This window comes from Rhinolophus sinicus, chromosome 2 (genome assembly GCF_057876585.1).
Source record: "Rhinolophus sinicus isolate RSI-liver-muscle chromosome 2, RSI-T2T, whole genome shotgun sequence".
In the NCBI taxonomy this organism is placed as follows: domain Eukaryota; kingdom Metazoa; phylum Chordata; class Mammalia; order Chiroptera; family Rhinolophidae; genus Rhinolophus; species Rhinolophus sinicus.
The window spans coordinates 4,637,907-4,658,909 of record NC_142502.1 but is presented as its reverse complement, the minus strand read 5'-3'; the positions used below and the strand labels follow the sequence as shown (position 1 = coordinate 4,658,909).

General features: G+C 45.4%; 1 protein-coding gene and 2 long non-coding RNA genes across 13 annotated transcripts in view; 2 read left to right on the top strand and 1 right to left on the bottom strand.

Annotated features, from left to right (window-relative positions):
* Positions 1–1,212: 1,212 nt before the first annotated feature.
* LOC109457145 (uncharacterized) lies at positions 1,213–20,743 on the bottom strand. 2 transcript variants are annotated; one of them, XR_012496817.2, is made up of 4 exons: positions 20,605–20,743; positions 8,934–9,092; positions 7,176–8,206; positions 2,762–3,802 (listed from the first exon to the last, which is right to left on the bottom strand). It is a non-coding gene; the product is annotated as an uncharacterized LOC109457145 (long non-coding RNA). The 2 variants fall into 2 exon arrangements; XR_016020016.1 differs by lacking the exons at positions 2,762–3,802; positions 7,176–8,206 and adding an exon at positions 1,213–2,433.
* Positions 8,177–13,401, top strand: LOC141571734 (uncharacterized). Its single transcript, XR_012496818.2, has 3 exons — positions 8,177–8,309; positions 9,242–9,419; positions 10,379–13,401. It is a non-coding gene; the product is annotated as an uncharacterized LOC141571734 (long non-coding RNA).
* QKI (QKI, KH domain containing RNA binding) overlaps positions 20,185–21,003 on the top strand; it is a 151,096-nt gene continuing 150,277 nt past the window's right edge. For 6 of the 10 annotated variants that reach the window (XR_012496815.2, XM_074333797.2, XM_074333799.2 and 3 more), the window contains exon 1: positions 20,405–20,695. Coding sequence is in view for 9 of the 10 variants with exons in the window: in XM_074333797.2 (XP_074189898.1) it covers positions 20,554–20,695 (142 nt within the window). In the remaining variant the exon portion in view is untranslated. Of the gene's footprint in view, positions 20,696–21,003 lie in introns of all 10 variants that reach the window. The other 4 variants (XM_074333801.2, XM_074333803.2, XM_074333802.2 and 1 more) reach the window with 2 other exon arrangements.

The window sequence follows — 21,003 nt, the reverse complement described above, 5'->3', positions numbered from 1 at the left end:
TGGACCTGAGCGTGTCTGTGACATTGGAGTAGTCTGCATGAAGTTCCTGGAAGGGACTCTCAATCTATAGACACCAAAGGAGTTTGCTGACCATGAACAAACTTTTTTTCTTAACAAATTTTATTGCTGATTTCATATTACATAATTAATTAATTTTTATCACAGAAACTATAGCTCAGCAAGAACAATACAATAATAAGTAATAAAATAAATATCTTCTTCTAAATTTCCCACATTAGAAATAATAATATTGCTATATCTTTCCCCATCTATGATTATTTATACAAAATAAGTTTCTAAAAGTGAAATTATAGCCCAAAGACACACAAACTTCTAAATCTTTTGATATATATTATCAAATTGCCTTGTAGAAATCTATCAATTTATTAGTGTATGAGAATGTCTGTTTCCTTGCTTTAGGAGTGGATTATATCATTAAGACATATTTTGAAATTTTGTAGGTAAAAAAATAATTTTCATTTCAGGGACAAACTTCTATACAGTACAAAGTTAGTCCTCACCTTTGTCAACCCTGCTAACGTATCCTTTATGTGCTAGTCTTTCTGCCACTGCAAATATGTATCAGGTTCCCAGGGAACCATGTTCTAGCACATTCTAGTACATTCTTGTCTGTTCCTCTATAGGACACTGTTGCAAGGGACTGAACTTTTCCTCCCTTAGTGTATTCTGTGTTTCAAAACACTGATCTTTTTTTCCTGTCTGCTAATGTGAATCTGCTACAATAATTTCAGTCAGAATTTAACAACTGATGGCATCCTCCCTGAACATACTATACAAGTTTTTTGAAGACGTATGACTAGTAGGAATTTTAAGAAGTAAAGTGTACTGGTGAGGAATGTATTCTCAGTCAAAAGAAATCTTTTTTGAAGACGCTCAACTTTCTCCATGCAGGTCACCTTCTAGTGTGGTGTATATACTCAGCCAGCCCTACTGTTTCCTGTCGTGTGTCCAAGTGAAAGATGCTGGTCTCAGCCCAGACCTGGTGATGAGTGATGGGTGGTTCCCATACATGAGGCAGACTTACAGTGATATGATCCTACTCACAGAGCATCCAGCAGCTTGAAGTGTGGGATGCAAGTTGGGCTGGGGCAATATACATACCACCAATAGGGATAAGAGTTTTATTTATGTGTATTCATTTAATACACATAAATTGATGACAAAATTTATGTGTGTTTAATTTTTTAAAAAAAAGATTTTATTGGGGAAGGGGAACAGGACTTTATTGGGGAACAGTGTGTACTTCTAGGCCTTTTTTTCCAAGTCAAGTTGTTGTCCTTTCAATCTTAGTTGTGGAGGGTGCCGTTCAGCTTCAAGTTGTTGTCCTTTCAGTCTTAGTTGTGGAGGGAGCAGCTCAGCTCCAGGTCCAGTTGCCGTTTTCTAGTTGCAGGGGGCACAGCCCACCATCCCTTGCAGGAGTCGGCAACGTTGTGGTTGAGAGGATGCGCTCCAACCAACTGAGCCATCCGGGAGCTCAGGGGCAGCTCAGCTCAAGGTGCCGTGTTCAATCTCAGTTGCAGGGGGCGCTGCCCACCATCCCTTGTGGGACTCGAGGAGTTGAACTGGCAACCTTGTGGTTGAGAGCCCACTGGCCCATGTGGGGATCAAACCGGCAGCCTTCGGAGTTAGGAGCATGGAGCTCCAACCGCCTGAGCTACCGGGCCGGCCCTATGTGTGTTTAATTTTTTGATCAAAGCCATGCAACATTCATTTAAAAACATTTACTGAATACTCACACTGATTTCCCAAGTTGTACACAAAATATCCTTCTGAAATACCTTCCAAGCAACAAATTTCTTTTTCTGGGGGGATTTGGAACAATTTTGTGAACGTTTCACTAAATTTTTCTTTAAAACCTAGATATAGTTCCTTTAAACTTTGATCTAGCCAAGTGCCTATGCATTCAAGCAAGTAAGTAATAAATGACTGTGAAATAATGCTGAGCTAATACAATTCTCTGTCAGTGTATCAGATGAAAGACTGTCAAAAATTTCTGTGTGCATGTTTATCTTGCTTTTTAACTGATGAAACAGATTTAAAGACACTCTGTAAGCTAAGAATATTTAATGCTTAGATGATAACAATAGTTACATGAATAGACTAGAGTCAGGTATTATCTGGACTTCAAATAACTGAGAATCAAGTAACCAGGTATTTTGGGGGGTGGGGTGAAAGAGTATGCTCTGTATTTTAATCTAACATGAAAACAGCAAATAAATATTAACAATCAACAACTAATTTTCAGTTTGTCACAAAAGTGTGTAGGGAAGGCTTCCTGATGTTCAAAGAGAGGCTGGAGACTTCAGCTAGAACAGCAGTGTGGGGTCTGAGGCAGGATTTCTCAACCCTTTCTGTATCCCACGAAGATGGGTGACGAGAACCAGCCTGTTATTTCTTGAATCCAGCAAGAATCTGGAAAACCAACAAACACAATGTTAATCTCTTTGTATATTATGACCTCCAAATGAAAATCAGTATCAATGAAGGGTAATAATTTTTGATGTAGGCACACTTTTCCACCTACTATTCTGCGGCACAAATTGTACAGATTATTGCAGAGCCACCGTGTCCTTGGTGAGCAGGGCCTGGATTCCCTTGTTCACTGGGAACAGAACGGAAGGGGAGGCCAGGAAGATGATTAGAGGTTGGCAAGATGACTGTTTCTGGCGGAGTGATATTAAGGCCATTTGATATGTCTGCATTTCAGCTTCAGTGCACTAATATATTATTCTATCTGTTAAAACATCACAAAGATTACCTATAATTAAAGATGATTTACAGTCTAAGCCATAACTAGATATAATTTCATGCAAACACATTTAGGGTGAATTCACTGTACAGTGGAATTTAGCTAGCCTAATGAAAACAGTATCTACAGGGCACACGATATTTGAGCAGTACAATAAAAACCTAACAACCTTCTCACGGATTCATACCTAAATAATCTATATTGAAGGAACATGTATAAAGAAAAAGGAAATGTTGGTTAGTTCTTTGTTTTCTAATAAATGATTTATTGCCAATATTGAAACTCTGTCCTTAATTTTCTTCGTCACTGGGAAGAAGAGCCAGGCCAGCTAGTTCTCATTTTTCAATCCCCATGTTTTAGTTCACATTTGTACCGACTTGAACAACAGTTACATTTGCGACTCCAGAGAGCAAAGATGAAACTTTGTTCTTGCTTTTGTGTTGCGCTGTACCATTTATTTCTCTCCTGGCAACAGATTTTAAATCTCTCTTCCTCCCCCTCGCTCTTTTCTTCCTTTTCATGGGAACTGTTTGGTGAGTGCCGACAAAGCTCTGTGTGTGTGTTTTTTCCCTTTGCCTGGTTTCTGTGTCGGTGTGTGCAGGCATGCATTCATTAACGTAATTCCTCCACATCCAACAAGGGCGCATCATAAACCCGGGAGAAAAAGCCTCATAAATATTTAGATGTTCCTTCTACCTTCCAAACTAGACTGAAAAAGCGTATTTAGTGAGGAGTTGCTCTGGGTTAATCTGCATGTGAATCAAGAAGGGGGACAAAAGGATGAAAAGGTGATGGAAACTCGAATACAAACCCTGTGGTCTCCGGGGGGTCATTCATCTCGTTCTTGTCAATACCGTGGTCTGGCGCTTTTCTGCGCATGAGCAAACAGAGCCGCTTTCCAAAGACAGCTGGCGAAGTATGTGTATCCTTTGTTCTATCTTGTAAGTTTTTAAGGAACGAAATTGCTTCACACTTTATATTTGACTGACTTCTTCATTCCCTGTGGTTCTGCTATCCATATGCGTGATGAATCTATACTTAGTGATGTGTACAAATATACAAGACAGGAAGTATGAAGGAGAATTTTTTAATGTGTCAATATGGATAAACCTGACCACTTTCACTATTTTTAAGTGTACAATTCAGTGGCATTAACTACATTCACCGGGTTGTGTAACCACCACCACGATCTCTCTCTGGAACTTTTTCTTCATCCTAAACAGAAGCTCTGTACATAAGAGACAATAACTTCGCACTCGCCCTTCCACAAGCAACATTCAGCAAGATTTTTAAAACCCCATTCTTGAATATTTGGAATGTTTGGGGGGTGCAGAGCAAGGGAGAATAACGGAGGGTAAAGATTAAAAAAAAAAATGAGACAAAGCTAGTCTTTTCTTCTAAGTGTGGTTACACTGAGCTAATGAATTCAAAGCCTGGAAATGAATACGGAGAAAGAAAACTTGCATGTCAAATGGCCAGTGGTTTCACCAGAATGAAAGAAATTGATAGTAAACAGTTTAGCAGTATTTTAAAATTGTCCATTTTTATAACAAATTGGTTTGAGTAAGAATTTCAAAATAAAATTCAAAGATACAAGTCTTGTAACACCTGTTATTATTCGAGACAAAACAAGTGTTCTACTTTATAGAACAGTTCCACCAAATATTGGGGGATTTATTCTATTTGACCAAAAGACTAAAGTGAAGGCTGGGAGGATAACTTGTATAACTATAAAAATTAATTTATATTGTTATTTCCAATTTTACAAGTGTCTGGCATTGCAACTATGTTGCTTTAAATGAAAAACATATCAAAGTATTATTGATCAAGTCCCATTACAAGGCAACATAATATAGAGGAAATTTTCCACTCCAAATTCATCATTACTTTAAGAAATCTTTAGTAACAAAAGTTCAGTGTGCTGAGGCCTGGAAAATGGTCCCCTTATCCCTTTAATTCTTCTGGCTGGTAGAATAATTCAAACAACATACAGTAGATTAACAGGAGAAAAATCAAAATTTTAATACATGTGCATGCACGGGGAATTCACGTAAGAATGAAAATTCCAAAGATAGTGAGGCAACATTGGGACAAAGGAGAAAGAGGGTGGGATGGGGTCTTAGATTTCAGAGGTGAGAATGGGCAATTTATATGTACTTGAGGGAGAGCGGAACACACCTGGCAAGCAAATTCTTGTTAGGCAACCCAGAACAGTGGAGGGTGGAGGGGTGAGTGGGGGGAAGAGAGGAGGGTATCTAGTAAACATGCTTGGAGTCTGCTTGACTAATGCTAGGGTGGAAATGCTTAAGGTGAGTAAGCCAAGGTTCTCTTCCTTAAGCAGGTTTTACTATCTGAATTTCCTTAAGAAAAGGGGAAAAATACCCTTCCTGAGTTTGTTGGACTTTCATTGATTTCAGTTCAAAATAATCTGCACACCAGGGTGGCACATTCTGGGGACACTCACCCCTGACACCCACAAGTGCAATTAAAAACAATGTGGGCGGTCCTACTGCATTTGTTTTGATGGGATCTTTGTTGTAGCACGTACAGCCGGCTCCCTCCCTCTACGTGAGTATTATCAGTTGAGACCACATGTGAGTGACTAATACCCTCCTTCTCTCAGTGGAAGTTGTGCCTCTTACTGTGACTGATTATTTAAGGAATTTTAATATTTTACATAATGTGAAGATAGGATTATCAAGACGGCTTTCAGCCTGGGTGCTGGGGGAAGGGAGAGAGTATGTGGAGTCAGAGGCTTAAGGAAACTATGGGAAGGGGCAAAAGTGGTAAATTGGGAACTTGCTGTTCCACAGAAAGGGAAAACTAGCTCTAATTAGCATAACCCAAAAGGAGGTTCACTGACCAAGGTAACTGGGGAAAATGAACCAGACATAACAAATGCAGGAGCTCAGATGATGTCAGAAACGTGCTTCCATGTTGGAGGGGCTCTCCTCGCATTGGCTTCTCTCTTTGGCAAGCTCTCTCCATGCGGTAACTATCACCATGGCCACTACTGTGGTTCCCCAAAAATAAGACCTAGCCAGATAATCCGCTCTAATGCGTCTTTTGGAGCTAAAATTAATATAAGACCCAGTATTATATTATGTAAGACCAGATATCATATCATATCATATATGTCATACCCAGTCTTATAGTAAAATAAGACCAGATCTTATATTAATTTTTGCTCCAACAGATGCATTAGAGCTGATTGTCCAGCTAGGTCTTATTTTCCAGGAAACAAACATGATAGATCCCTAAAATATCTTCATTCTCTAAAACCAGCAATCCCCTCAAAGAGAGAGAGAGAGAGAGAGAGAGAGAGAGAGAGAGAGAGAGAGAGAGATCGATCGAGATCACTGTTCTGCTGGAGTTCCAGGGGGAAACTCCAATGGTTTCGATGACTGATTAGCTTGCCTTGGTCAGGTGGCACCCTGGAGAGCCCAGAGTCCTGTGTGCACTGCCTGCAGATGGTGGTGGAGGTGTCACGCCACACCTAAGTCACACTAGATTTCCCATAAAACAAGAGTGGTTTTATGGAAAGGAGGGGGAGGAAGGGGAAATGTGCTGGGTAGACAACTACAGTTCCAACAGTTCCCTAGAGGATTGATCCTTCAGTGAGCTCATGCATACGAGTTGTACCGGTAGGGCTGACTAGTACGCTAGCCAAATGCATACTAGTGTGTTTCTCAGTTAAGGAGCAGAATCATGCAGGTGAGGAGCTCTGCAGAATGGCCTTTCCCCAGGCAGTCATTTTGGGACCCACATCCTCAGCAAGTCTTCATTCTTGCTGGCCCCAATGGGACAGATGATGGTGGGGGACACTGAGAGGCTAGGCCTGGAAGGGGCACACATCACTTCAGTTCATATTCCATCAACTAGACCTCAGTCATATGGCCACACCCAACTTCAAGAGAGGTAGGAAATGGAGATTAGCTGTGTGCCCAGGAAAAAGAAGAAATACATTTTGGTGAATCACTATCAAGTTTTGCCTCATCAGTCAGCACTAGTCTGCAAATGGATTGAAGACTAAAGCACTTGTAGTGGCATAATAATAACAATTACCAAGTTCTTACTATGTGTCAGGGGCCGTTCCAAGGGCTTTGCGTATATCAGCTCACATAGGCCCCTCATCAACCTGTGAGGTGGGACAAACATCCTTGTTGGAAGATGAAGACACAGAGGCACAGCAAGATTACTTAACTTGCCCAAAGTTTCAAAACTAGAAATTGTTGGAGCCAGGATTTGATACAAGACAAGTTGACCTTGCAGGGTCGTTGGGCAGACTAAACAAGATGATGTTAGAAAGGCCTGGGTTGGGCGGGCCACACGGAAAACACACAGTGGAAGCCGGATTATTAATCTGTCCCTCACACTAAGCACAGCATCTCCGAGGAAACGTCACCTGGAAGCTGAGCTGCAGGCTGAGGGGTGGGTGTCCACAGAGATAGCGTCCAGACGGCTCTTTCCTACTGAGTCCAAAGGGCCACTGGGGAGCCTGGATCCATTCATTAAATTAGAGCAATTGCTGAACCGGCCAAGTTCATGCAAGCGCAGGACTAGCCATCAGCACCGTGTGCACAGGTTACCTTCCCGAGTAGGAACTCGCTTCTACCGTGATCTGTACACCCTTCCCTGCGCTTGTCCTCAGGTGGAGTTAGTTGCTCCTTCCTCAACATTCCTGACGGGCTTAAAGCACAATTCCATTCAAAGTGGAGTACAGCATTAGGAATAGAGGCAGTGGAAATGTAATGGCTGTGTGCGAAGTCAGAGGGGTAGTAGATGGGGGGAGGGGGGTTATCGCTGTGTGAGGGATATAAATGATAAATGTTTAACTATTACATTGTTTTGTACACCTGAAACTAATAAAAAATGTTACAAAAAGACCTTCCATTGCTTTGTCATTTTTCATTTACTCGCTTCCTTTGTATCCCCAGCATCTCACATCTGTGTGACATAGAGTAGGCCAGCTAAAAGTGGTAAGTGGATGTTAAAAATGGCACATATCTATTGAGCAATGGCTATGTCCCAGGCATTTGCTAAGCGCTTCATAATCACTGCTGCATTTCATCCGTACAGTGACAGTGAAGTGGGTGTGACTAGTGTCCCCATTTTGCAGCTGAAAACACTGAGGGCTGCTGAGCTCAAGCTTCCCGACAACACAGCAGAGCCTGAACTTTCATCACTGTGTCACCTGGCCAGGCTGGCTTAACTCCCATGATGGAGACCCACACCCTGCTCTGTTCCAGAGGCGTGGAGTTGTCTTGGATTTGCACAGAAGCAACCATAAGATCAGTGAAGAATGGCCTGGAGGGTAAGTGTCCTGTGTGTCCTGCCGGGGAGGATCCCCGAGCCCTCAAGCAGGAAGTGCTCTTTTAGGGGCCACGGTGGCAAACGGAAGGTCAGAACACTTAGTCTGAAGCCAGAGGGAGAAGCCTAGGAGGAGAAAGAGGATTCCTTGGTCAAGGGGTCCGAGGCTGGGTCTGGACCCCACCCTCCCATCCCCAAGAACCAGGGCAGCACACCCCAGAGAGAGAAGGTGAGAGGGGGGCCTCTAACTACAGAGAAGATTAGTAAGAATGTTGGGGAAATATTCCAAATGCTTTAACGGTCTCCATTGAAATGTAAATACCGCCAGGCTCTGGAAACCCCTGCTGGATTTTTCTGAAGTTCTTTAGCAACCTTGTAATTTTCCCAATGTTTGTAATTTTTAAAACTCTGCCTTTCAATAACTAAAACTCCTTTGTCCTTTTTCTAATTTGTGTTTGTTTTGCAGAGGGCGGGGGTGAGAGGCGGAGGAAGCCGCCTGCCCCGCAGCGGGCCCTGGGAGGAGGAAAGAGCCGGGTGGAGAAACCGTGGGAGGGGCTGGAAAGGAGAAGTGGGCGGCCCCATGGCCGCGGCTGGCGAAGGGGAAGGGAGCTGGTGGGGCTGAGGGGCCGCGGGGTGGGCCGGGCTCACACGCTTCTTGGGATACTCCTAGAACTTCACTCTGAGATCCAGGAAGAATCTGTGTCACACAGAATTTTATGTCAGCATTAGGGGGGAGCCAGTGCACGCACTTGCCTCGTTATTACAACCGCAGTTTGAATTATAATACATTAGGAAGGAAAAACTACAAGCTTGGCAAATCTCCTTTGTAAGAGTCTGGGGATCCCAGACTTACCATTGCAACGGGTGAATACTGGCTCCTGAACTATTTGGTTGAAACTGCTGGGCCATGGAAGCTTCTGGTTGCTGTGCAGATGAGGCCCAGATAGAACAAACTGTGAGGTTTCATTAGCATGAAGATTTTTCTCCCCAGATCTGAGGCCGCCTTCTGACTCTTGAAGAGGGAAAATAGATAGTGAATGACAGCATTTTCTCATTTTGTGAAGTTGACCACGAACTTAATTCAATTCTAATAAAGAAATAAATGACAGGTCCTAGGACTCTAATGCCTTCTCGTATTTTCCTGTGGTTAACATTTTACAGAAACCAGGGTCTCGGCTTCAACAATGCATCACTTGCAAACAATTTCGAACAGAGCACAGAATCTGAAAGCCCTCTGGAGCCACTTGGAACCAATTTGAACTTCAGGATACATAGGAGGACTAAAGCCACGCAACACTGTGGGGTTGAGAGACAGATGAGCTCAACATTGAGCTAGCAGGCAAGAAGTGGGATTTTTGTGTTTAGGACTTGAAAAAATAAAACTGCCAGTAGGCTCACTTCCTAGCAAATCTGCCTTTTCAGAATGTTTCCATTGTGTTCTTTTCTTCTTCACGCAATTCCGATTTACTTCCTTTATAGACTGACGTCTTAATGAATGCTGTACAAAGTTGAGACTACTGAACACAGTGTCAGGGAAGGATAACTACAATGATTAATCAAGTATTTTTTTAAAAGCTATATTAAAATGCTAGCAAAGTTTCCTGTCCAGTAAGTGCAATGACAGGCATTAAGAACAAGGCTATGAGGTGTACACATCATGTGGCTATGCACACATTATAAATAAAAAATAATATCACATCACACCAGCGAGTCTTAAGACTGAAGTAACTCATGACAACTCGGAGACTCTGCAGAGAGGCTGTTGGGCTGGTAGGCAGTGACCCTTGACCAAGATGACACAGAAAATGGGAGAAGGCAGAGGCAGAGATGAGAGCTATTGAACTTGAGACTCCATGGGGGAGGGGAAACACCAAGAGGGAGGGACCAGCCTTGAGCTCAGTTTTGTGTCATTTACGTGACAGCTCAATGATATGACCAAGATTTTGCTTTGGGAAAATGTGGTGTAAAAATTGGTGATTTAAGTTTTTTTGCTGTGGTCTCTAACATTACGCTCACTTAGTGCATAATTGTTGTATACAACAATGAGCCATTTTTGTAAAATTAGATATTGAGAAGAAAATTCTTATCAAGCCCTTATAACGTCAGGGGTTCAATTATAGTTCAGACTGTATCACACTCCCAGGTATCTAGTGATAACACAAGGCCCTCTTTCTAACAAGAAAACATGATGTGACTATAAATTTTGTTCACAATTAGTCTTGTAATGGGGTATATGAATCTCTGTGAAGTCAGACTAATAATTATAAAACGGTCATGAGATTTTTTTTTTCCCTTCAGGTACCTTAATTGTGTGTTTCAGGCCTCACTTTGAAATGATGCAGTGAAAACCACTTTGAAAACTTGAAAACCACTGAGAGAAGTTTTGGCTCCTGGGATAAATTTTTTGAAGGCTATACGCATGCGGGCTGGGTGCCACTGACAGATGCCAGGTGATAGAAATCCCGGCTCAGAGATCTAGTCTTGCTGACAATCTACACCTTCTGGGGTTCCCTTGGAGCGATCACGTTTGCTGCAGGGACGGCCCAGGGAAACCAGAGCGGCCACTGTCTTGCCGTTGCTTCATGTGCGACCTAATGGAACCGACCTGCTGAAGCCACTTGGTGAGAGTGCGTGCATTTGTCTCCTCCCAGCCCACTTTCGGATTTTAAATTCCTCAAACCATGACCTATTTTTCCCATAGTATGTGATTTTAAGGGGGCGCGGGGCTCACTGTTTTTGTACCAAGTGTCTGTACCAAGGAAGCGTGGTTTTGCTAAGGGCCGGTTCACTCACCTGTGCTGCTGGCTGCAGCCGCCCATGCCAGGCGCTGGAGGACACCCTTGACCTGGCACAATGCCGCCAACAGTTGCTGGGACCTCACATTTGCAACCCTGGGTCAGCCCACAACTGTCAGTGTTCAAACACAATAATGGCAATGCAGGTGTCCCAGGAGCTCCTGCAAGTCGGTTGGGGGGGCTGGTGGTGCCTGTGTACCCCGGGCCTGGACTTTCCAGAACATGCCATCTTCCAGGACCCTCTGCTAAGCTGACTGCCAGCTCGGTGTTCACAGGGCAGGAATTGGGGGGAGAACACTCTCTTCTTTTCCACACTTGCCCATGGCTGCAGAGCTGTTCCTACTGTCAGGCAGCTGAAAACTGGGTCTAGAAGAGCCAGGAGGCCCTGGGCCAGTGGCAGATCTACTGTTGCTGCGCTGACAACGCAGCCAGCGTGATCAGGCCTCCTCTTCATCAGGTTTTGCCCTTTTACTTCCTAGTGTCAGCAGTCCTGGGAACAGGAAATGGTTTGAGCAATAGGAAGTGGCAGGAAACTGATGACTAACTACTTTTGACCTCTGTGGATACATTTTCAATGTAAATAGAGATAGTTACACGCATTCCAAAACACATGTGCATTGATAAATGCGAGCTATATCCAGGCCTTACTCGTCTTAGTTTTTAAAATAATACCGTTCCTGAAAGCTTGCTGTGTGCCAGGGACTTTGGAGGCACTTGTGTTCCTGCACTCACACAGTCCTGACGTGTCCCCAGGACCCATTAGGACAAGAGAAAGGCAGTCGTAGGCAGTGACAAGGCCGGGCTGAGATGCTAGCCCAGGCCTTGGGGCCAGTGATCTGGACCCCAGGGTCAGCTGCCTCCTCCCAGGACCAGCAAACTCTTTAGGACTTTGTTTCACTGCTTGGGGTTTAAAGACAATTTAGCTACATCATCTGTGAGAAAAGCATTTCTGGCTTGGCAGGTGGTTACGTAGTGGGGCCGAGGTGTTATTACTTCATATTTTCACAGTGCAGAAGGAAGTTCTTACCAGACACCAGCTGTCTGACTCTGGATGTGAAAGGCCTCCTTCTCTCACTGGGCTCGCTGCTCAGCTGCCCTGACACTGAGCTAGCCGGCTGCTGCTGTCCCCACTTAGTGCTCCCTCTGGAATGACAGGGCCTGCTTGGGGCTGTTTGATTAAGTGAAAGTGTGCCGTCATGAAATCAGGCACCCGACCAGCTGAAATGTTGAAACCTGGTCAGCTGAGGGAAAGGAGAAAGTTGAGTCTGGCTATGGGTCCCTAGAGGCCCAGGAACCTGGCACAGAGAAGGCCAGGCAGCCTGACGAGAGCTGGTAGTGAAGGGGGCGTTGAATTGTCTCTGGCATGTCGGCTGATGGGACAGTTTATAGGCCTGTCTTTGAACTCTCTGAACCCACGTCCTTTTTCTCTTTCCTCACTTCACAATTTAACACTTTAGTGTTTTTGATTGCAAAAACCTCCTCTCATTCTTTCTGCACCTTTAGTAGCTTTACCTGGACTGAGAAAAGATCCTAGCACCAGGAGAGCCCCACCCCCGTCTGTCACAGCTCAGGCTGCCATTTCCCACTCCTACCTAATCCCAGGCTCCCACTTTAAATACAGAAAACCCATTTTAGAACTTTGAAACAAAACGTGTTACTCATTTCACTGTGCTACATTTTATCTCCATTAAAAAAAATGATGCTTACTACCAGTGAACATTGAGAAAAATCCAGTGTAATTAATGCCAGTTAATCAAGTTGATGGCCCTTGAAGATCTATAAAATGTAACTGTAACATTCTTACAGATGGGCTTGGACAGAATAATTAGGAAATAGTAAATGCCGGCATCATCAGTATTACTTAGAGTTCAGCAAAGTAACGTGAATGGCTGTATAGGACTGGGGAGAGAGTAGAACTTTGGTGTGAAATATAAAGTTTACCATAGGAGGATGATTACCCATTTTCCAGCTCTGGTAACAACCTGTCTATTCAAACATTATTTGGTGGAAAGTAAAAAGCAAAACTGGAGACTTCGGTATTTCATTGTAACTGGGTAAACATGATTTGTATAGATCTGTTTTCTAAACTTGGACATATGTCTAAAGAACCTATACATATTTTAGACCAAAAAAATTTATCCATTTTAGTTGCAATTAGTAAAAACTAGTAAACTCAGGTTTAATGGACATGACGATATCAAATAACTTTCTAAATACATAAATAGCTGACTCAAATAGAGGTAATGTTTAAAATAGTTGGTATGTCAGGAGCACACATGACCGAGGGGCTGCCAGCCTGGGTGGGGGCATGGTGCCAGGCATTATGCCGTGGTTGCTGGGGGGGATTTCAGGGGTGTTCTGGGGGAAGGGCTGGCCAGTATGCTAAGAGCTATGCCCTGAGTGGTGTGGAAATAGTTCAAAAATTTTAAATTGAGAAAGCTGGACTGGCTGAATCTCTCTGTTGTGAATAATTGCTTTTAATCTTACATCTGAACATGTAATAAAGTTAAAGTGATTCTGATAAAATACCGTCGCTATATAAGCCCCTTTAATATTAAAACAAGAGGTGTTCATTATCAGACCTGTTATAGATTCAGGGGACTCTGGGTGCTCTGGCCCCATCGCCCCAAAAAGTATGTTTATTGTGGAGTGAGACGTAATCTGGCACTCAAAAATACTTCTCAGGAATCATTAAATCCCGTTGCAAAAACTGCTCCCACAACAACAGACAAAGAGGACCCTCCCTCCCGTTCTGTTTTCCTATGTCACAAAGGCAAGGATTTTCAGATGCTACTATTTACTCAGGTCAGCATTCTGGGCTATGAGCAGCTTACACAGCTGCTTGCCCTTCCCAGAGCCCAAGTATGTCTATGTATTTCTTTCTTTTTTCCATTTGTTCATTCAGACAAGTAATTACTGAAAGGAGACTACTTGTAAAGCATTTTAAAAATCAGAGCAGAAAGGAAGGAAGAGGCATGGATTACCCTCCAAGAATTTTTATGCTCTCCTAGTAGGAAGTTTCTCCACTAGGAGCTGTTAGACCCAATTTTTTAGTGCTCTACTTTTTATTAAATTGTAATAATTTCCTTAAGATTTAGTTTAATCCTTTGGAAATTATAAAAATGTAAGATTTTCGGTCAAATGTGTTGTCCAAGGGAAACAAAAACCCAGAAATTATTTTTTATTTCAATGCAGAGTGCAAATTGGACCCCTAAGATTTTAAAATACATTTCTTATTGCCATTACACAGCCACCCATATGTACACAGGGCTATCCTTGACACAGAAATTAAATTACAAAAAAGTCAACTTGCTGATATGGATGAGAACATCTTATTAAGAATCACAGAACTTGAAAAGACTTCCAAGATCACTTAGGTCAGATCTCAGAGAGACCGAGTTATTTACTCAGGGCTACACAGTTCATTAGGATAGAACTAACAGGCCTTTTTATACCCAACACAGCAATCTTTTCCCTATATGACACCAGCATTTCTTAAAGAGCTTAATGTTTGAAAATATTCAACATGACCATTGGTTACAATATTGGGGGGGTGGGGAAGACTCAAAAGTAACAGTATTTTAGTCATTAAAAGACATAGACCTTGGGGTACATAAACTAAACTTACAGAAAGGCCGGCATCATGCCATAAATCACTCGGGACTTGGAAGATCTGGTTTGAATCTGGTCCCCAGCATTTACTAGCTGTGGCACAAGAGTCACATCACTCCGTTAGCTCTGAGCCTTGGCTTCTTAACTATAAATGGGGATAATGATTAACTGAGAGCTGCTATGTACTCAACGAGGTAATAACTAAAGTGCCTGACAGTTCATAGGGACTCTGTAAATGTCAGTACTCGTTTTGCCTCTGTACCCCACTGGAACTCTGTTTAGAAAGTATGAATATGTAGAAATTATTGGGAAAATGCAATGTTAAGGTATAAGTTAAATTTTAGTAAAGGATAATGGCATTTGATTAAATGTGTAGGACATAAGCACGCACTTCCTTCGGTCTTACAATGTTTAGTTACATTAGTTATTTAAAATGAATGCACAGATTATGAAACAAACAGTGTATCTTTAATATGTTAACAAAATCGAATCAGATTCATCCTGAAGGAACCAGATCCTTAAGGAAAAACAACAACAAATCAACCTAATCCAGGGGGAACACTATGGAAATTGTTTTGCAATCATAAAACTGTGAATCGGTCTGAAAGTTCATCAAAACAAAATGCATTTTTTAATTCTCTCATAATCCTATAATTAACAGACAATTATTTTTTAGTTAAAGTTTCTGTTTAAACATGGAATGAAGATTGGATTACATGGCACAAGGGCCTGCCTCTTGGCTCAGAATATTTTTACCTCTGAAGTTTCATTTAGGGTCAAATGAGTAGAAACCTGACACGGTCAGTTAACATTTAACTGCTCTGCAGTGGTTTAAGCTAAATGTTAGTATTACATCTGCAGCCATCATGTTAGTGGTTTAAAAAGGCAGCACAATTAGCATTAGAATGGCTGTGAAGAACAGTGCCTTTTATTTTATGAATGCTGTGTTTGCACAATCAGATATAAATGTGCCTCACTGACTGGAATCCATGGTACTATTTTATTGATTAATTTCCTTGTATTAAAAAAGAAACTTCCTAAGTCTCTTCTCTACGAATACTTTAGCTTGAAATTCAGGGCCAACCAAAATCTGGCATCTACTACTCTTGATGGAAAACTCATGCCCTAAAGTCTCAGACTGTCCCACTTTCCAAGTTTTTGTCAGTGCCCTCCCTGAGCACTTTTATGGTTTCTCCCAGCCTGAGATCAAACCCACCTCTGGGGCAGTTCTGCTTAGGCTTCCAGGCCTGGAATGGCAGTGCTCATTTCCATTCCTACAGCATTTTGTCTTTCTCATTTACTTTTTTTTCATGGATGGTGTAGGTGCTTGAGCACTGCAGTATACACCTGAAGCTGAAGCTGAATAATAATACCATTTACTTTTATTAGTTAACTTGTCATATGTGTGTGATATTAACCCTCAGCTTAGCTCCTAAGTGCCCCGGGGTTCATGACAGGTATTCAAATATTTATTGATTAAGATAGTCACACTTAAAATGTGTCATTTTCAACCTTTGAAATGATACGCCATCTCACAATTTAAAAGGAGACTCAAAAAATCTATTAAGACAATAAACAAAGATTGACTTTACAAAGATACTGGGAATGTCCCATTTCCTCTTAGGAAAATTTAAGGATTAAGATTTTTAGAAAGAACATTTGGGACAAAAAGCCATCAAAGACTGATTCTTAAATCCAAGGAATATTTGCATTCCTGCAAGAACTCCATGGTGATGAAGGAAAAAAAGTGTGGAATACTATAATTCTCTATTTTAAATGTCAAGAATAGCAATAAGCAAATAGAAAATCAAATTTAGAACAGAAAATATTATTCCCACTCATGGTTAATTGCTGATGTTCGATATGGAACCATTTTAGTGTCAACATATTAGGTGACACAATTTTTCACAACGAAAAAAACCCATTATAAGGATCTTTCCAACTGGAAGCTTACCCACACATATATTCTGAGTACGTTGTAACTTGTGAATATCGTATTACGATATTTTTGTAATAATGCAATTGAAGAGTCCACATTAATTTTTATTTTTAAGCATCTTGAAGGCAAGTGATTTTTGTATTCTCACTGCACTTATGTTGGGTAGTGACTGGTGTACTATAGACCTCAAATGCTGGAAGCAAGTGTGACAGAGAAAAGGGCGGGAACTGTGGATAGTGCCCTTGTGTGCAATGAGGCACCTGGCTCTTCACGCCCGTCTCAAATATCTGCTGTACTGATTACAAGAAATAATGTAGATAAGGGTTTTGCATAGTTCCTGGAACATAGCAAGTACTTAATACCTTTTTTGAACATATTTTTAAAGAGTGCAAACATATACCACATGCTGTTCTAGGTGTTGGGAATTCCAAATAGAACAAAATTGAGTCCTTGCCCTTGGGGAGCTTACCGTGTAGGGGTCGGTGACAGACAAACTTACCCATAGACAGAATGTGTCAGGTGGAAATAAATGCTATTTAAAGAATTAAAAGGGGAGTAAGCAGACAGTAGTGTGTGTGCGCGCGCGCCCCGTGGTAAGGGAAGCCGTCTCCCATCAAGAACTGAGAAAGGGTGGGAGTCAGGCTTGCAGGTGTGTGGGGAAAACTGCAAGGAGAGGAAACACCCAGTGTGCAGCCCAACAAACTCAGGAAGAGGATTTTACTTCCCCTATTTCTTAAAGAGATCCAGATAGAAAAACCTACTACAGGAAGGAATAATCACCTTGAGCATTTTCACCCTAGAATTAGTCAGGAATACTCCAAGCATGTTTACTAGCCACCCACTGTGTCTATGGCTTTGCCTGTTTAAGGATGGGGGAGGGGAGGGAATTTTAGGGGAAGAGGGGTGGACATAAGGTCAGCGAGGCAGAGGGGTCAGAGCACATGGACTCTTGGTAAGCAGGCCTTGGTAAGGACTTTGGGTTTTTCATTGGAGAGGGGAAACCATCAAAGAACTGTGAGCAGAGAAGTGAAGTGACCCATGTGAATTTGAAAAAGTAACACATAGTAACTGCTATTGCCAAACGCGGTAACATAAGGGATTTACTACTGAAGCGATGCCTGTCTTGGTTCTTTAACTCTGATCTGGTTCACCTCCTATAAGTACGTGGTGAAGCCATATGATATTCCAGTTTCTATGGGTCAAAAATGGTCAAACACTGTCAAAAGGTTCAATGTGACTTATTGGGGTGCAAAGAACATGGGCTTTGACTAAAAAATAAGTGGATGTGAATCCCAGACCTAGGACTCATGAGCCACAGTCCTGCATCAGTTACTTAACCTCCTTTTCCTTGGTTTCCCCTTATATAAAATGGGGATAACGGCGTAACCTAAGCCACAAGGTTGAAGTGGAGATTAAATGATATACATGTAAAGCACTTAGCACAGGACCTAGGAGTTTAATATGGAGGTGAACCAATTAAGAAGGGGGACTGACTCTTTTACACTAGCAGATCAAATAAATAATTTACTACCCAAACCCTTTCAAACCACTTATCATTTTGCTAGGTATTGAAGAAGCACACCTTACTTCAGTTTTAAAAGAGACAACAGCTTTTTTATCAAATCACTATTTCTTGCATTTTTATAACTCATCTTTAAATAATTAGTATGTGAATATTCTATGGCGCTATTAACTGCCATGGCTGTCAGATAACTTATTTGCGAGTTAAGCGTTTTTAACTTTGTCCACCAAGGCAATTGCATTTCCTCTATCAAAGTAGCTTAATTTTAAAAACGAACTCACTGTGTTTGTCTTCAAATGAACAGGCCAGAAGTTACTTGCCAAAGAGAATTTATTTGAAATTTACTTAGTAGCTTCAGTGCAACTCAATCTTAAAAGTTTCTAAGAATTTGCTTGAAGCAAAATTTTACCCCCCTCCCCCCACTTAAGTTCACAGTTAAAACATAGTACACAGGATTATCAGAAAATTTCAGGTACAGGTAACTCTCACAATGGTCAGTCTGACACCAAATAGTTGTATCTAAATTATTAATTGACCGTCACAAAATGCAGATTTAGTGACTGATAACAATGCAGAAACCATAGAGAACTATATTGTTGTAGTTCAGAAAATTCTTTCCTAAACTAACCTAAATATTTGAAATCCATCATACTGCAGGGAAAAGCCTCTTGACCACTGCATGGTAATTTTTGCAAGTTTGCAAATAGAATGTTGACTTTTGCTTTTCAAACTGGGTATTTCCTTTCTTTACTGTGGCTGCATTTTATTACTGGATACCGCTGCCATCACGAAGCAGAGCATTGCAAACGCCATTCTCGATGCTCCGAGTTGCCAGCGCCGCGGAGCCCATTGCTAACCGTGGCCGCTCTCGGAATAACGGAATGCGGCAACAAAGCACACCATGTCCCCACAGACGCGCCCGCCGCTCGGACAGGTCACTGCACCGGCAGCAGTGACGCCGTCGGGGCAACGAGGGACGCCTACGCTGCACCGGCCGCTCCTCAGACTCCGTCCGCCGCGCGGCTCTCAAAACCGGAGAAGACCGCGGGGACACCAGGAGTCGTCGTGCGGTCCTCTCAACCACGCAGCGGCAGTCGGAGCCCACCGCGAACAAGTCCCGCGGAGGCGGACCCGGAGCCGCACAAACGTTATAGCCGGGGCCTGGGAGCAAAGACCTCCTCGGCTTCCCGTCCCCGTCCCGGCCGTTCGGGGTCCGACGGGCCCCGCATTGCGCGCTGTGGTCCCCACACCAGGGCCCGCAGACCCGGGCCCGCACACCCCTCCCCCTTACCCCTGGGGGCGCGCCCCCTCCCCGGCCCCGCCCCACGTAGGCGCGCGGCAGGCCCCTCCCATCCTCCCCTTCGCTCAAGGAGTCGGGCGGGGGCGGGGCGACCCTCGGAAGGGGCGTGGCCGCAGGCCTCGACACGCGCACGCGCCCTTGCACCTTACGGCTACGTGTCGGGACACGTGACGCCCACCCCGAAAGTCCCCCGTGAAGCAACAGGACGTTAAAAAAAATTAAAAAATAAAAGAAATTTGGGGGGTTGAGCGAGGTGGAGGAGAGCAGGAATGAGAGCTTTTTAGAAAACTATAGTAACGGGAGGAGAGGATGAGGTCGGGCAGCGGCGAGCGCAGCCCTGGCGCGTCCTGCCGGGAATCCCTCTCACCTAACGCCACAGCCCGCCAGCGCCCGCCAGACGAGCCGGCCGGGCGACAGGGAGCGCGAGGCGGCGCGGCACTCGCCCCCGCCCCAGTCGAAAGCACCGCCACCCGGCGCCCTCCTCAGCACGTCGGTCCCTCCGCCCTACACCGGCCCCTCCCGCCGCTCTCATCGCCCGCGGCGGCGACCCCGGCCCGGCGCCCAGGCCGGCTCGCAGTGCGCCGCCTCCCTCACGTCGCCCACCCCGCGGGGGGGACGCGGCGCGGCGGCGGCCCCTGGGCCGGGGGCTGCGTGCGGCAGCGGGAGGAGGAGCGTGCCGGCCGCCCCGCTAACGGCCGCCCTGCGCGGCCCCGCCCGCCGCCCGCCGCCCGCCCCCGGCCCTCCCTGCGCCGCCGCCCCTCCCCCCGCCGCCGCCGCCGCCGCCGCTGGCAGCGCCGACTGAACTGAGGCGAACTCCGCGGCCAAGTGAGTGAGGAGGAGGAGGCGGCAAAGAGGAGGAGGAAGAGGAGGAGCGGAGTCAGAGCGCGGCTGCAGCGGCAACGGTAGAGGCGGCCGCGGCGGGGACCAGCCCGGAGAGACCCCGAGCCCGCGGCACAGGCGGCGGCTGAGCGGGCGCGACCAGCAGAGCGAGCGGCGGCGGCCCGGCTCTTCCTCGTCCGGCCCCGAGCGGCCCGCGGAGACCCGCCTCCCGCCCGCCGGCCTCGTGAGGGACGCGCCGAGCCGGCGGCCGAGAAGCGGCGGCGGGCCGGGAGCGCGTCGGGCCGCGGCGGAAAGTGCCTGCGGGGGCGGGGAGAGCGCGGCGAGCGCGCGGTCCGGCCGCCCCGGCGCCCGGCGCGGGAGCGAAGCGGAGCGGGACGCCGAGTCCCGAGCGGCCGGCGGCCGGGGCTCCCCGCCCCTCCCTCCTCTCCGGCGGCGGCGGGCGGAGTGAGCTGCGGAGCCTGGAATATGGTCGGGGAAATGGAAACGAAGGAGAAGCCGAAGCCCACCCCAGATTACCTGATGCAGCTGATGAACGACAAGAAGCTCATGAGCAGCCTGCCCAACTTCTGCGGGATCTTCAACCACCTCGAGCGGCTGCTGGACGAAGGTGAGTCGCCTCCCGGCCCCTCGCGGCCCGCGCCCGGGCGGCGGCCCCTCTTCCCGGGACCCGACGCGCTCCCGCCAGCGTGTGGGGAGGGCGGGAAGGTCGTGGCCAGGGGGGACCGTGAGGCCCGGGCGGGGCGCACGGAGGCGGCGCCGAGGCCCGGCTCGCGGGGCGCGGCGGGCGGGCGGGGGTCGGCGGCGCGGGCGGGACCCACCGGCGGGACGCCCCCCAGACCCCGGGCCCCGCGCCGCCCGAGGGCTGCGCTGAGGAGGCTGCTCGGCGAGCCTCCCGCGCCCCCGGCTTCCAGCCGC